The sequence below is a fragment of the Oncorhynchus tshawytscha genome, linkage group LG06, assembly GCF_018296145.1.
Source record: "Oncorhynchus tshawytscha isolate Ot180627B linkage group LG06, Otsh_v2.0, whole genome shotgun sequence".
Classification (NCBI taxonomy): Eukaryota; Metazoa; Chordata; class Actinopteri; order Salmoniformes; family Salmonidae; genus Oncorhynchus; species Oncorhynchus tshawytscha.
Genome location: NC_056434.1, coordinates 50,294,796 through 50,308,133, shown reverse-complemented (window position 1 = coordinate 50,308,133; position 13,338 = coordinate 50,294,796). Strand labels below are relative to the sequence as shown.

General features: G+C 41.3%; 1 protein-coding gene across 1 annotated transcript; it reads right to left on the bottom strand.

Moving 5' to 3' along the window:
- Positions 1 to 1,873: 1,873 nt before the first annotated feature.
- acte1 (actin, epsilon 1) lies at positions 1,874 to 8,169 on the bottom strand. The gene is made up of 8 exons (XM_024424117.1): positions 8,068 to 8,169; positions 7,032 to 7,183; positions 5,327 to 5,566; positions 3,899 to 3,983; positions 3,549 to 3,710; positions 3,009 to 3,200; positions 2,416 to 2,597; positions 1,874 to 2,193 (listed from the first exon to the last, which is right to left on the bottom strand). Exons 2-8 carry the CDS (start codon positions 7,158 to 7,160, stop codon positions 2,050 to 2,052), a joined length of 1,134 nt encoding a protein of 377 aa, XP_024279885.1. The 5' UTR covers positions 7,161 to 7,183; positions 8,068 to 8,169; the 3' UTR covers positions 1,874 to 2,049.
- Positions 8,170 to 13,338: the final 5,169 nt, after the last annotated feature.

Below are 13,338 nucleotides of genomic sequence, written 5' to 3'. Positions count from 1 at the left end.
AGAATATGTGTTCCAACAATGAGCTGCAGTTTTGGGAATAATTGCGTCCTGTCTAGATTCAGCTTAGGCTATTTTGGGATCTGCTAGTGCCATTTAGAATTGGTTATCTTCCCCATACTCAACTGGCGGACCACGGTCCGGAGCCGACTCCTAGTTTCATGTAAACACAATTAAGACATGGAAAAATGTGTAGAATTGCAAGAAATTATCTTTAAAACAGCAAAACAAATATTTGCCCTATGCAAAATGTGTGGAATTTAGCAAAATTTGCTTTGAAACTGCGTAATCTTCTTCAGAAACATTAGTTTGAGAGAGACAAAGAGCGTGTTTTCATCCGAATCATGAAGCATAGGCCTACTCATCAAACAGATGTCATGGCCATCACCATGCAGTGTTCAACGTGGAATTGTTCATCCATTTTGAAAATTCCAAAGAACAGGCAGAATAAACTAAATAGAACGTCTGTATGTCGAAAAGAAGACAGATGTTTGGTTTGTAACCCTGAAAAAATTGTCTTTCAACTCACCAAATTGAGCCCTGTTTAAAATGACCACTCTTTGAGAGTAACTGTTCCAGACGCGAGATGCACATCACATTATTTGAGCTGTTCTTGCCATAATATGGACTTGGTATTTTACCAAATAGAGCTATCTTCTGTATACCAACCCTACCTCGTTACACAACTGATTGGCTCAAACGCATTAAAAAGGAAAGAAATTCTACAAATGGACTTTTAACAAGGCACACCTGTTAATTGAAATGCATTCCAGGTGACTACCTCATGAAGCTGGTTGAGAGAATGCCAAGAGTGTGCAAAGCTGTCATCAAGGCAACGGGTGGCTACTTTGTGAAGAATCTAAAATATATTTAGATTTTTTTTTAACACTTTTTTTGGTTACTACGTGATTCCATATGTGTTATTTCATAGTTTGTCTTAACTATTATTCTACAATGTAGGAAATAGTGAAAATAAAGAAAAACCCTTGAATGAGTAGGTGTATCCAAACTTTTGACTGGTCCTGTAGACAAATGTGCACATATTTTTTTATCCCCAGGGCTGGCCTTGGTAAAACGTTTATTTTATAGTACTCAAGTACTCAAATAAAAATAATGCGAGTACTCAAACAGTCAAAAAATATCGAATGACAATCCCTAATTGTGTTCCCTTTAATTGGCAGGAAATAACATGTAGCTCCAGGATGTCGTTAAAAAAAAACATTTATGGTACATACAGACTCTGTCCTAGATTGTGCTGGCCTGTTTTCTTCTCATGTTGCGAGGATAGACCACAGTGCATGTATGTCCACACTGCTGCTACATTTGTTGGGCTCCAAATCTAACCTACTGTATAGTCCTGGTGAACAAATATTCTCTGTCTGTTGCTATATCTGTTGCCTGGAACCCCTTTGATGGTGTTTGTCATCATATAGTATGCAAACAATCCACATAGGACGCCAAAGAGCTTACTGAACCGGTTGTGTTGCATGACTTCACCGCCATCCAGTGGGTGTCTTGTCACATTACACTACATTTCAGCGGTACACCGAATCTACGTCAAACCAAACCACTCCATTTTATCTGTTGTCGTAATGTAAATGTATGGAGTCCACTCAGATAATAAGTTTGACAGAGCATTTTTTGTTTGTTTTCTTGACAGGACTTTCAACAGGATATGTGTAAAGCATACCCCAGAATATCTTATCAGTGGAATGAAAATGCTGTTATGCTCAATGCTCTGTTATATCTAGTCACAATTTGTCACCACACATGTAATTGTGGGAAATGTAAACAATATTTTTTTTAATGCAAAATAGTCCTGTGATAATTCCTTTATGTTCTGTTATGAGGTCACATAGGCAACTGCACACGGAAGTCAAAAGTCAGAATTGATTTATTTAGCAATATCCTGATCGTCTGATGGCTCATAATACAGATTGTCTTTGGGAACGTTGCACAAATAGTAAACAATTACAATGGGTTATTTGTAGGGATTAGAGGCACATGAGAATAGACAGAGAGCAAATATTTGGGGACAGTTGGAGAGAGAATTTAGAAGCACTTCCTGTGGACGATTGATGGTCCGGCCTCCTCATACTCGTCTTTGCTGATCCACATGGCCTGGAAGGTGGACAGGGAGGCCAGGATGGAGCCGCCGATCCAGACTGAGTATTTACGCTCAGGGGGGGCAATCATCTACAGGGAGCGACAGTCAGTGGTTAGGGCAGAGTCAAATGTTGTCTATACAAAGTCGTGTCTATCCTAACCAGCCTTGCTGCACCAAAGGTACTTTGAGACCACAAAGTACTTCATCCTCAAAGTACATTGAGGTACTTCACTTTTGCATACTTTCTCTCAGTAATTGTGATGGTGGTGTGGTTAGGTCGATTGTCCATTATTATAGAGAATTCTCCATACCTTGATCTTCATTGTGCTGGGGGCCAGGGCTGTGATTTCCTTCTGCATGCGGTCACCGATACCTGGGTACATGGTGGTACCGCCGGACAAGACATTGTTGGCGTACAGGTCCTTACGGATGTCAATGTCGCACTTCATGATGCCGTTGTATGTGGTCTCATGGATACCAGCGGACTCCATGCCTATGGGGATAACAAATAACAGTCTTTACACCCACATTCTGTTGAACTCCATGCAAGACAATAGAGAAATAGGAACGTTGGATTCTGAGTCTTGTCATGTGTAGTGAGGCCCCATGGGAAAAGAGAGGAGAACCCCAAGCTTATACTTAGTTCATAAGCATCATGTAAAAGACGATACATAGGGTATATCCTTAATGAATAATACATTTGGTTACATAATATGGACTACTTTTCTTCCTGCTATCCTGCATAATCTTTTCTACATTACTTGTGCTACAGCACAGTAGATCTAGCCTGGTCCCAGATCTGTTTGTGTTGTCTTTACAATGGCAGGAGTTGGTGAGACAACACAAAACTGATCTAAGTCCAGGTTATAGAACATTGTGTAGGTGCAAGGATTTGGATACTGACCAATGAAGGAGGGCTGGAAGAGGGTTTCTGGGCAACGGAACCTTTCGTTACCGATGGTAATGACCTGACCGTCGGGCAACTCATAGGACTTCTCCAGAGAGGAGGAGGAGGCAGCGGTGGCCATCTCATTCTCAAAGTCCAGAGCCACGTAGCACAGCTTCTCCTTGATGTCACGCACGATCTCTCTCTCAGCTGTTGGGATGGATAAAATAGTATGTTACCCACCACAATAGACAAACAAGGTAACAACTGTTACATTTAGGGAAATCAAACCTACGGTGTGTGTCAATATTGGCAACTTTGAACAGACTCCTCAGCTAACAGTACAATAAATGGCTGCAGTTACTCTATTTTGCCAATAGAAGGCACTGTAAGTTTATGAGCAACCAACAGTGGCAAGGTTCAGTTGAACTAAACAGGTGTCATTAACGCTACATGTTAACTAGGTGAAAGGCTACATGAATATTCAAATATAGTGAAAAATAAGTCAAATACTTAAATTCAAATGTATATAGTTCTACATTGATATTCTATCATTACCAGTGGTGACGAAAGAGTAGCCTCTCTCAGTGAGGATCTTCATCAGGTAGTCAGTCAAGTCTCTGCCAGCCAAGTCCAGTCTCATGATGGCATGGGGCAAGGCATAACCCTCATATACGGGCACGTTGTGGGTCACACCATCGCCAGCGTCCAGCACAATACCTGCACAGGTCACACAGACACATTAGTACAGACACACCAACGAGCATCACGGTGGTCAATGCCAGGGTTGTGGGTTTGATTCCCAATGGTGCTACATATACTAATGTGTGGTGCACTCGCTGTACTGTAGGTAACTTTTTACTGTCATCCATTTTTGGGTGGATCAGTGTTAGGAGGCGCATGCTCACCTGTGGTACGGCCAGAGGCATACAGGGACAGCACAGCCTGGATGGCCACATACATAGCTGGCACGTTGAAGGTCTCAAACATGATCTGCAGTAATGGAGGAGTCACCATGAGTCACTGAGAAATGTCCCACAAGGCACAGACGTCAGTCAGTTCATTGTCTAGTTAATTGATAATGCCAGAGAAACCGGTGTTTGGAGGACATATACCGTGCCAAACACCGGCTTTGAGGGCATTATCACTTTTATTCAACGGGTTACCAACGTATTCAAATAGTAATTGACATATTTTCAATAAATGGAATTTCTTCATAGCATTTCATCCTTCCACAAGACGTAGTCCCGACACAAAGTCTAGTGTTGCTAAAGACGCGTTCAGTCTTTTTCTTCGGTATCTATGAATACGACCCAGATGTTTGTTCAAAGTGTTTCATTGCTATACTGCCTGGCAATGCTCTTATACCGTGCTTGCTAGCTAACCAACAACAGCTAACTTAGTCACATCAAAAAGTGCAGCCAGAATAACAGCAAAGTAGCTGCATTTGCATTTGTTTAAGCTGTTTTCTAGTGACATTTATTTGAAAACATCCATAACAATGAGCTAATGAGGTGCAATTTTTCCTGGCATAGCACATGTGCACACTCGTCAGGACACTGTTGTTCAGAGGACCTAGCCAACAACACAGCTACAGTAACACAATCACTTCAAACGTAATCTGGAAAGACTACGTTACGTTGTACCTTTTTCAATTGACATTTTTTTTTGTATATATATATCCATAAAAATGATGGCAGCTTGATTCGTTATTGCGACAGGCTGAAAAACGCTGCCTGCCTGTCTGTCTCGTCCCCACTTATTACATTACTATGGGACAGCAGGTGATCGAATTTGAATATTGAAACAAATGTTGCAAATGTCGGAGAGACAGACAACAAGGTTTATACAAATCTCCGCTGTTGAAAACAAAATCTAGATGCTTTTTATAATGGAGATGAAGTTTATAATTTGCCTGGCTGGGCTGATGAGACAGTGGATTGCGCAGTCAGATGGAACAGAGTACATAGGCATTTTGACATCATAGATTTAGCTGGTAGGCAACAAGACACCGGCTGGAATCCGGTTTTAATCAATCAGCATTCAGGATTAGACCCACCCGTTGTATAATTGTCAACTAAGGTGAATTCAAACAAAACATTTTACCTTGTAATTGGATTTAGGATAAAAGTTGGGTAAGAAAAAGACACAATGCCCTTACGTTGATTACCTTTTGCAAATCCAATCAGTTTTCCACATTGACTCAACGTCATCATATATATTTCTTGGTGGAAACAATGTTGATTCAACCAGTTTTTGCCCAGTGGGATATTTCTCATTAAACTATATCATAAGACTGATGGCCAAGTGTTTGGGTTTAAGGTATTAGGGCCCACCTGGGTCATCTTCTCTCTGTTGGCCTTGGGGTTAAGTGGGGCCTCAGTGAGCAGGACAGGGTGCTCCTCAGGTGCCACACGAAGCTCATTGTAGAAGGTATGATGCCAGATCTTCTCCATGTCGTCCCAGTTAGTTATGATGCCGTGCTCGATGGGGTACTTGAGGGTCAGGATACCTCTCTTGCTCTGGGCCTCGTCTCCAACATAGGAGTCTTTCTGACCCATACCCACCATCACCCCCTGGGGAAGAGACAGACAGACATGTGTTATTCACATGAACAGAAGGTACAGACATGAACAGCAACAGCCACATACCGTATTGATTTGTGAAATAGAGCTACAAATGACACACATTTAGGGTCCGTTTTCCTGGACCCAGATTAAGCCTACTTGGCTAAAAAAAAAACATGCTCAATGGAGAATCTCCATTGAAAGTGCCTTTTATTCCGGGACTAGGCTTCATCTTTTTCCATGAGACTGGCTCAAACTCTAGTCTGATTTCCAGTCTGTTTGTGCTATCATTTAAACTCCTTGTCACTCATTGTCATGCCGTGTTTGGCTTGACATTGATAGCAATGTAGTTGGTAAGAGCATAAACAGATCTTGAACCCGTGTGGAATTTTTATTGTTGGACATAAGATAATGTAAATCCAAGTGATTTTATACCGAACAAAAATAAACGCAACATATAAAGTATTTTTCGTGAGCTGAAATAAAAGGTCCCTGAAAATTTCCGTATGTACAAAAAGCTTATTTCTATCCAATTTTGTGCACAAATTGGTTTACGTTCATGTTAGTGAGCATTTCTCCTTTGCCAAGATAATCCATCCACCTGACATGTGGCATATCAAGAAGCTGATTAAACAGCATGATCATTACACAGGTGCACCTTGAGCTGGGGTCAATAAAAGGCCACTCTAAAATGTGCAGTTCTGTCACACCACACAATGCCACAGATGTCTCAAGTTTTGAAGAGTGTGCAATTGGCATGCAGACTGCAGGAATGTCATTTAGAGAATTTGACAGTATGTCCAACCGCAGACAACATGTAACCATGCTGGCCCAGGACCTCCATATTTGGCTTCCTCACCTGCTGGATTGTCTGAGACCAGCCACCCAGACAGCAGATGAAACTGAGGAGTAGTTCTGTCTCTAATAAAGCCCTTTAGTAGGGAAAAAGTCATTCTGATTGGGTGGAACTAGCTCCTGAATGGGTGGGCCTATGCTCTCCCAGGTGCGCCCGCCCTTGGAGATCCATAGATTGGGGCCTAATGAATTTATTTTAATTTGACTGATTTCCTTATATGAACTGTAACTCATTCAAATCATTGAACTTGTTGCATGTTGTGTTTATATTTTTGTTCAGTATAATTTAAGAAATCTGTTCCCAAGTAGTCCCACCAATAATAGAGAGAAACGTGATCGTATACAAACGTAAGCAATGAAATGATTATGTTTTAGTCAAACATTATATCTGTTTGGGCTTCTTGCAATCAATTTGCATACTACGAATAATTTGTAATTATGTTCCGGCCCCCCTGACTACTCTCCAGAAATAATCGGCCCGCGGCTGAGTCTAGTTGTTGATGATCCCTGCTGTAGGAGCAATGACCAACAAACAATAGTGTTGCAGCTCAACTTCAGGAATGACCCTGTGAATGACATGAAGAGGTAAAATGGGGGAGGGAGTGAGATGGTGTCTCACCTGATGACGGGGGCGCCCCACAATGGAGGGGAACACTGCCCTGGGGGCATCGTCACCGGCGAAGCCAGCCTTCACCAGTCCTGAGCCGTTGTCGCATACCAAGGCTGTTGTCTCTTCCTCGTCACACATGGTTGAGTCTGGTTACTGTGGGCCTACACGCACACGCACACACACACACACACACACACACACAATACACCAGTTGTCACCAGTAAGTCAAGTATGTCAGAACGCAATGTGTTTCACACATGGCATATGGCCATAGCAAAATGAAGTGTTACTGCATTAACAGTTGCTGCCATTCACACTGTGAGCTTATTCTGTAGCACTGTCTGTCTGTCTAGTCTCTTGTTGTTTGTTCATATATGCCATGCTAGCTCCATAACTCACTTTTTGTTTGACTAACAAATTAATTGACTGACTTACTGTTTGTAATTGTAATGCACACAACAGAGGACAGTGGTACATTTTGATTGCTCTAAGAAGTGCTTAAACGTATTCCTGTAGTGGTTCTAATACCAGACTTTAAAGCACAATAGCAGTTCTAAGAATCTTAAAGCAGGGATCTGTATTGCATTTTGTATCAACTTTTTATTATGTGTAATCATGAACTCAAAGCAACATAAAAATGAATTTGCTATTTAGTTTTAGACGCTTATCGGATAGAAATGTGGATTCATACATCGCTCTTTTTTTTACACATTTATCAGTGAGAAATGTTGCTTCAGTCATCGCTCTTTTGAAACATTTATCGGTAAGAAATGTTGCTTCACTCATTGCTCTTTTCTCTTGTCCACTCAGGTCTGTTACATACTGTATGTTACAGTTGAATGTACTGTATCTTACATATACATGGTAATGTACAGGAAATGCAGTGATAATGCACAGATTGGAAGTCGCTCTGGATAAAAGAAGAGCATCGTCTAAATGACTAAAATGTGAATGTGTATGACTGAATGATAAATTATTATGATAATAACAGAATCCCATCGAAACAGGTTCATGAGAATTGCATGTGTGCAGGAGAATGACTTACCCTGGAGAGCTGGACAGGAGGCGGTGTGTTACAGTCCCTTGAGACAGAGAGAGGAGAGTGCGCCTGGCTCACCTGCTCTCTGAATTTAAATAGGAGTACACAGGACCCACGCCATCACATACCTTCAAGACCTCAGGCCTTTTTAGGAGACATGTCACCCTTACAAACCAATGCGGAACTGAAAGGTAGAGTTGCCCTGTCCCACTACGGTTCTCACACACATGCACGCACACACGCACGCTCAAGAGTCTCATTTGGCTAATTTATAGCTGGGAGGTGGCACCGTGGTCTATTGTTGGAGGACTGGAAGACAGGTTGATGATGCGTTCGCAGAGAAAGGCATGTTGGAGGTCACTATAAATAAAGTCCGGTGCATCAGTCATAATGGAGACATGGCCCCTTGTCTATCTGACTGACGTTCAGACACAGCGTTACAGCCAGCCAATCAGGGCATGCCATGAAAAATGACAATCAAAGCCTCTGTGGACCACTAACAGGCCTTCAAAGGAAGTTTCAGAGCCTCACCCTGAATGGAAGTGGACAATAGTCATATAAAGACAAGACTGTTTTCACCAATAGAAATTTAGGACAGTCTTCACCAAACCAAAAAGTCAATCTCTAGTCTGGTCAGTGTTCAATAACCAGAGAATGTCCCTCAGGGTTGGGATAATTCCATTTCAATTAAGTTTATTCAATTCAGTCAAGTCGATGAGGGAATTTCAGTTTACTTCCAAAGTTCACTAAATTGAAATGGAATTGATCCCAACCCTGATGTTCATACAGTAAAAGGATTGTCCTCGTGGCCTGTCAATTTAGTAAATCTTTACACAGTGGTAGAACACAGCAGACTGGCCTCACTGACCACAGTGTAACCTGGTTTCCCAGTCCCATTGATAACCACATACCTGAGGAAGTGGTTCAGAAGGGGACGAACAAAAAAGCAAGTGATTGTTTGAATGGTGTGGATAGGGAGGGGAGTCCACAACACTTCTATTAAAAGGAGTGGTTTATAGAAACATCCCCCCAGGTGCTCCCCAGTGGCCATTCAATTACTGACGAGAAGACAATATTCAGAATAGATTCTCTATTGCCAGACACGGCACAGTGCTCCACCCACAGAGACATGGAGAACGTGGGAAAATACTATTCAGATGAAGTAATAGTAGGAAGTTTAAGGAACAGGTTTAAGTAGAAAAATGGTATTGAAGTATAAGTATAAGTCAAGCACATTGAGCCATACACATACACTAATCAGTTGGCATAAGGTAAGATTGTTAGCTAGCATAGAAGGTTCATAAAATTAGATTGCAGTTAGGATAGTAAGGTCATGTTATTTTAGAATGTGATCCAGCCAAGGTAGTTACACATTAGGTTTACTTGTATCAAGTGTTTTGGGCAGCCAGATGTGGCGGAAGAGAGGAGGTGGTTATGTGAGCTTATGGAGTATTGGGCTTAATACCCTTCTTTTAACTCTGTCTTTTAGCCTCAGATACTTCCTTGCTGTAGTTTACTTTACATTACTGGCCTGTTTTTACTATACAGCTGGCACAAATTAACTGGATGATTCAACGCATTAAATGCTTAGCTGAGGTACATTTCCTTGTTCAAATAAATCAATTCCAAAAGTCTTGTTAGTGTTTGCATTCAAGGTCAGGATTTTATGTAAGGGTATTAGCATACAGCAGTAAATTCACTTGAAAGTGACATCCAGAGTACAACTTATCCCTCAACATTTACGGGACCGCCTAAAGTCATGGAATTTAATTGTAAAAATGTATTACTTTTTAATGTGTGGTGAACACCACTGGTCATTATGTTTTCATCTGATTGTCAAACAAATTCAGTTCAAAAAGTAAGTTTGTCTACTCCAAAATAAGTCCTGCATCCAAATGGTGCTCTGTGCACCTGCCATTTGAATGGAAAAGGACATCTACTACAAACACCACAAGTTTAATGACATTCAGTCTACAAAGTGGTGTCTATTCATTGATGCCTAACAGTGAAAAAATAAATATAGAAAATTATTCATAATAAATGTTAACTTCAATTTGCAACCGGCTGAATCAATTTCACCAGAGAAAGCATCCGAGCGAGGCAAATAGCTCTCCTCTGTCTAAGTATCTATAGCCCATGTATCTGATGCTGTCTTGCCAAAAAGAATATGACATGTCCTACTCTTTTTGTCCAGACAGCATCAGATACATGGGCTAAACATTCTAAGATAGAAGGGAGCCGTTTCCTCGCTCGGATGCTTTCTCCGGTAATATTGAGTCTTGTTGTCAAAATTATCAATATATTCAGAGACGACCTATTAGATCTCAGAATTTCTGTGGGGGCCACTGGGGTGGCCAATCAGATTTCAGGGGGTGTCACCCCCTGGACACACCACTGTCACCAGCAGCCCAAGTTCTAACATTAGATTAGACCATTCGATTTTGACCCCGAGGTTGTTAGCCTCGTAAAACAGACTGACCGCTGCGATCACCATTGTTTTACTTCAGTCAGGTTGACCAGGCATGGTGTGGAACCTCTTTCATGACTTACTTACTCTAGCAATGGTCATCAACATTGTTAAAAGGTTTGAAAAACAATTCTAATAAATGTCACAGTTAGACAATGGAGGAAGATACTCCAAACCTTTTGATTTAACAAAAAATCCATCAGGTATTGAATTCATTATAGCACTGTAACTAACGTCTGCTTCCAACTCACAATCTCAAACACGTAGATCCCCTGAACGCAGCTCGCTCTCCAGATCCCAATCACCTGAATTATGATCACCTATTCACACACCTGTATGTCATTATCACACACTATTTAGTTCAGTTCTTTGCACCCCATCGTTGTGATGTATTGTGACACTTCTGGAGACTTATATTTCCCGCACTAACTTTAAACATCAGCTATCTGAGCAGCTAACTGATCGCTGCAGCTGTACACAGCCCATCTGTAAATAGCCCACCCAATCTACCTACCTCATCCGCATTTTGTTTTTATTTACTTTTATGTTCTTTTGCACACCAGTATTTCTCCTTGCACATCACCATCTGCTCATCTATCACTCCAGTGTTAATTTACTAAATTGTAATTACTTCGCTACAATGGCCTATTTACTGTCTTACCTCCTCACACCATTTGCACACACTTTAAATAGATTTTTTTTCTATTGTGTTATTGACTGTACGCTTGTTTATTCCATGTGTAACTCGGTGTTGTTTGTGTCGCACTGCTTTGCTTTATCTTGGCCAGGTCGCAGGTGTAAATGAGAACTTGTTCTCAACTAGCTTTCCTGGTTAAATAAAGGTGAAATAAATAAAAATATTCGGAGTGCTGTGTTTCCTGTAATGTAATCCTCCAGTGTATGATAGTTTTGGCCTGCCTCACTAACGATGCCTTTTGCCTATTCTCTGCCTGTACTTTAGCGGATAACCTCTTGCCTGATCTCCCGGATGACGTTACTAGCCTTTTCCCTGCCTTTTCCCTGCCTGTACGGTTGCCCCCTGTGGGGGTCCAATTTGATATTTGATATTTCGTGTTAAAATAAAGAAAACTATATGTTCCTAATTTGCATAAATACACAAAAATACAATATTTGCATATATGGAAACATTAACGTAAAGGGGTGGAGCAGGGCTGCAACCACAAAAACGACCTGCACTGTCTTGATTGCCTCAATAATTACTGTTGTCACGTTCTGTTGCATAAGTCGACAGCAGGGTACCCTCAGTTTAAAAATCAACACGCTTGGCTCTAGATTACACCTATCTATACATTGTTTGCGACATAAGACCGCTATAATCCGAGTGTTCATTTTTGGAAGTTCCTTTTAAAATTTCAGGCGTCTAATTTGTAAACATTGCAACTGTATCAAATGATACATTTTTCCAGCCATTACCGGGGTGTGTTTGACAGGCCATTACAAACATTTCCGCGGGCGTAACGCTATCAGAAGAAAAAACAACGACAGGCACAAAAAGCAAGAGTACGAAAGAGTCGCAGGAGTCAAATGAAACCAATCAATCCAGCGAGATTTGAGTGACAAGTGGATTTTGCACCCCTCAAGACACAGGAAATAGATGGCTGGGAAAAAAAGAAAGCTCCTTAGGTGGACGGGGCATGCGCGTTGCTACTTAAGTACATAAAGCCTTGACCTCTTACATTAGAGGGTGACACCTGGCCACATTTTGCTCTCCTGTCCCCTCCTGTAGGAGTTATATCTGGGCCCTGACTTTTCCCTGAACACAGGACCTGGTCCTTCATTTTGCTGGATCTTTACTACAGCATTCAGCTGGTTCTCTAAAACAGTAACTACTAGCGTCTCTTTGGTAGACAAAATACACACAAACACGCACAGTAGCCTATTGTTTAATGAGGATTCCTCTTGTAGAGTCCTATTGCTATGAGATCATGTGACCAAAGTCCAACTTGTGCCACCGCCAGCCCCTCATAGTCAGCATTCCCTCCCACTAGAAATAGCACTGCCATTATTTCCTCAAATGGTTTCCTAGGATAGGAACAGCTTAGTAGTATGAGCACTGAGCATTAGAGCAGCCTGTGTTGACTGCCTTTGTTATTGGAATTTGCAAATGAATTAAAATCTACAGGTAACTTCCAAAATAAAGGAAACACCAACATAGTGTCTTAATAGGGCCTTGGGCCACCACAAGCCACTAGAACAGCTTCAATGCTCTTTGACATAGATCCTACAAGTTTCTGGAACTCTATTGGAGGGATGCAGTACCATTGTTCCATGAGAATCTTCCTCATTTGGTGTTTTGTTGATGGTGGTGGAAAATGCTGTCTCAGGCGCCGCTGTAGAATCTCCCATAAGTGTTCAATTGGGTTGAGATCTTGTGACTGAGACACACACACACACACACCCTTTAAACACCTCTTTCAAAGTCACTGAGATCTCTTCTTCTAGCCATGGTAGCCAAAATAATGGGCAACTGGGCATTTTTATACATGACCCTAAGCATGATGGGATATTAATTGCATAATTAACTCAGCAACTCTACCTGCTTCTAATATACTTTGTATCCAAAGTTCTCAAGTGTTTCCTTTATTTTGGAAGTTACCTGTACTTGGTCAAAGCACAATGGTGAATGGTTTCACTTGGAAAATGTTGGGAGTTTTTTTTCTTCTGGCATCAGACCAGATAGACTGCAATGGTGTTTGGAATTGGGATGGGCTTTTGGATCTGATACATAGTGGTATGGACCAAACGTATGGACACAATGCCACAGAAAACTTGTCAATCATCATGAATCA

Bases quoted from the DNA above. Each gene is read 5' to 3' on its own strand.
- acte1 (XM_024424117.1), bottom strand. From the start codon at position 7,160: ATGTGTGACGAGGAAGAGACAACAGCCTTGGTATGCGACAACGGCTCA. The intron at 3,984-5,326 runs GTGGGCCCTAAT...CCATTACTGCAG, and splicing joins ACAGAGAGAAGATGACCCAG to ATCATGTTTGAGACCTTCAA. The intron at 3,201-3,548 runs GTAATGATAGAA...CCATCCCAACAG, and splicing joins CTACTCTTTCGTCACCACTG to CTGAGAGAGAGATCGTGCGT.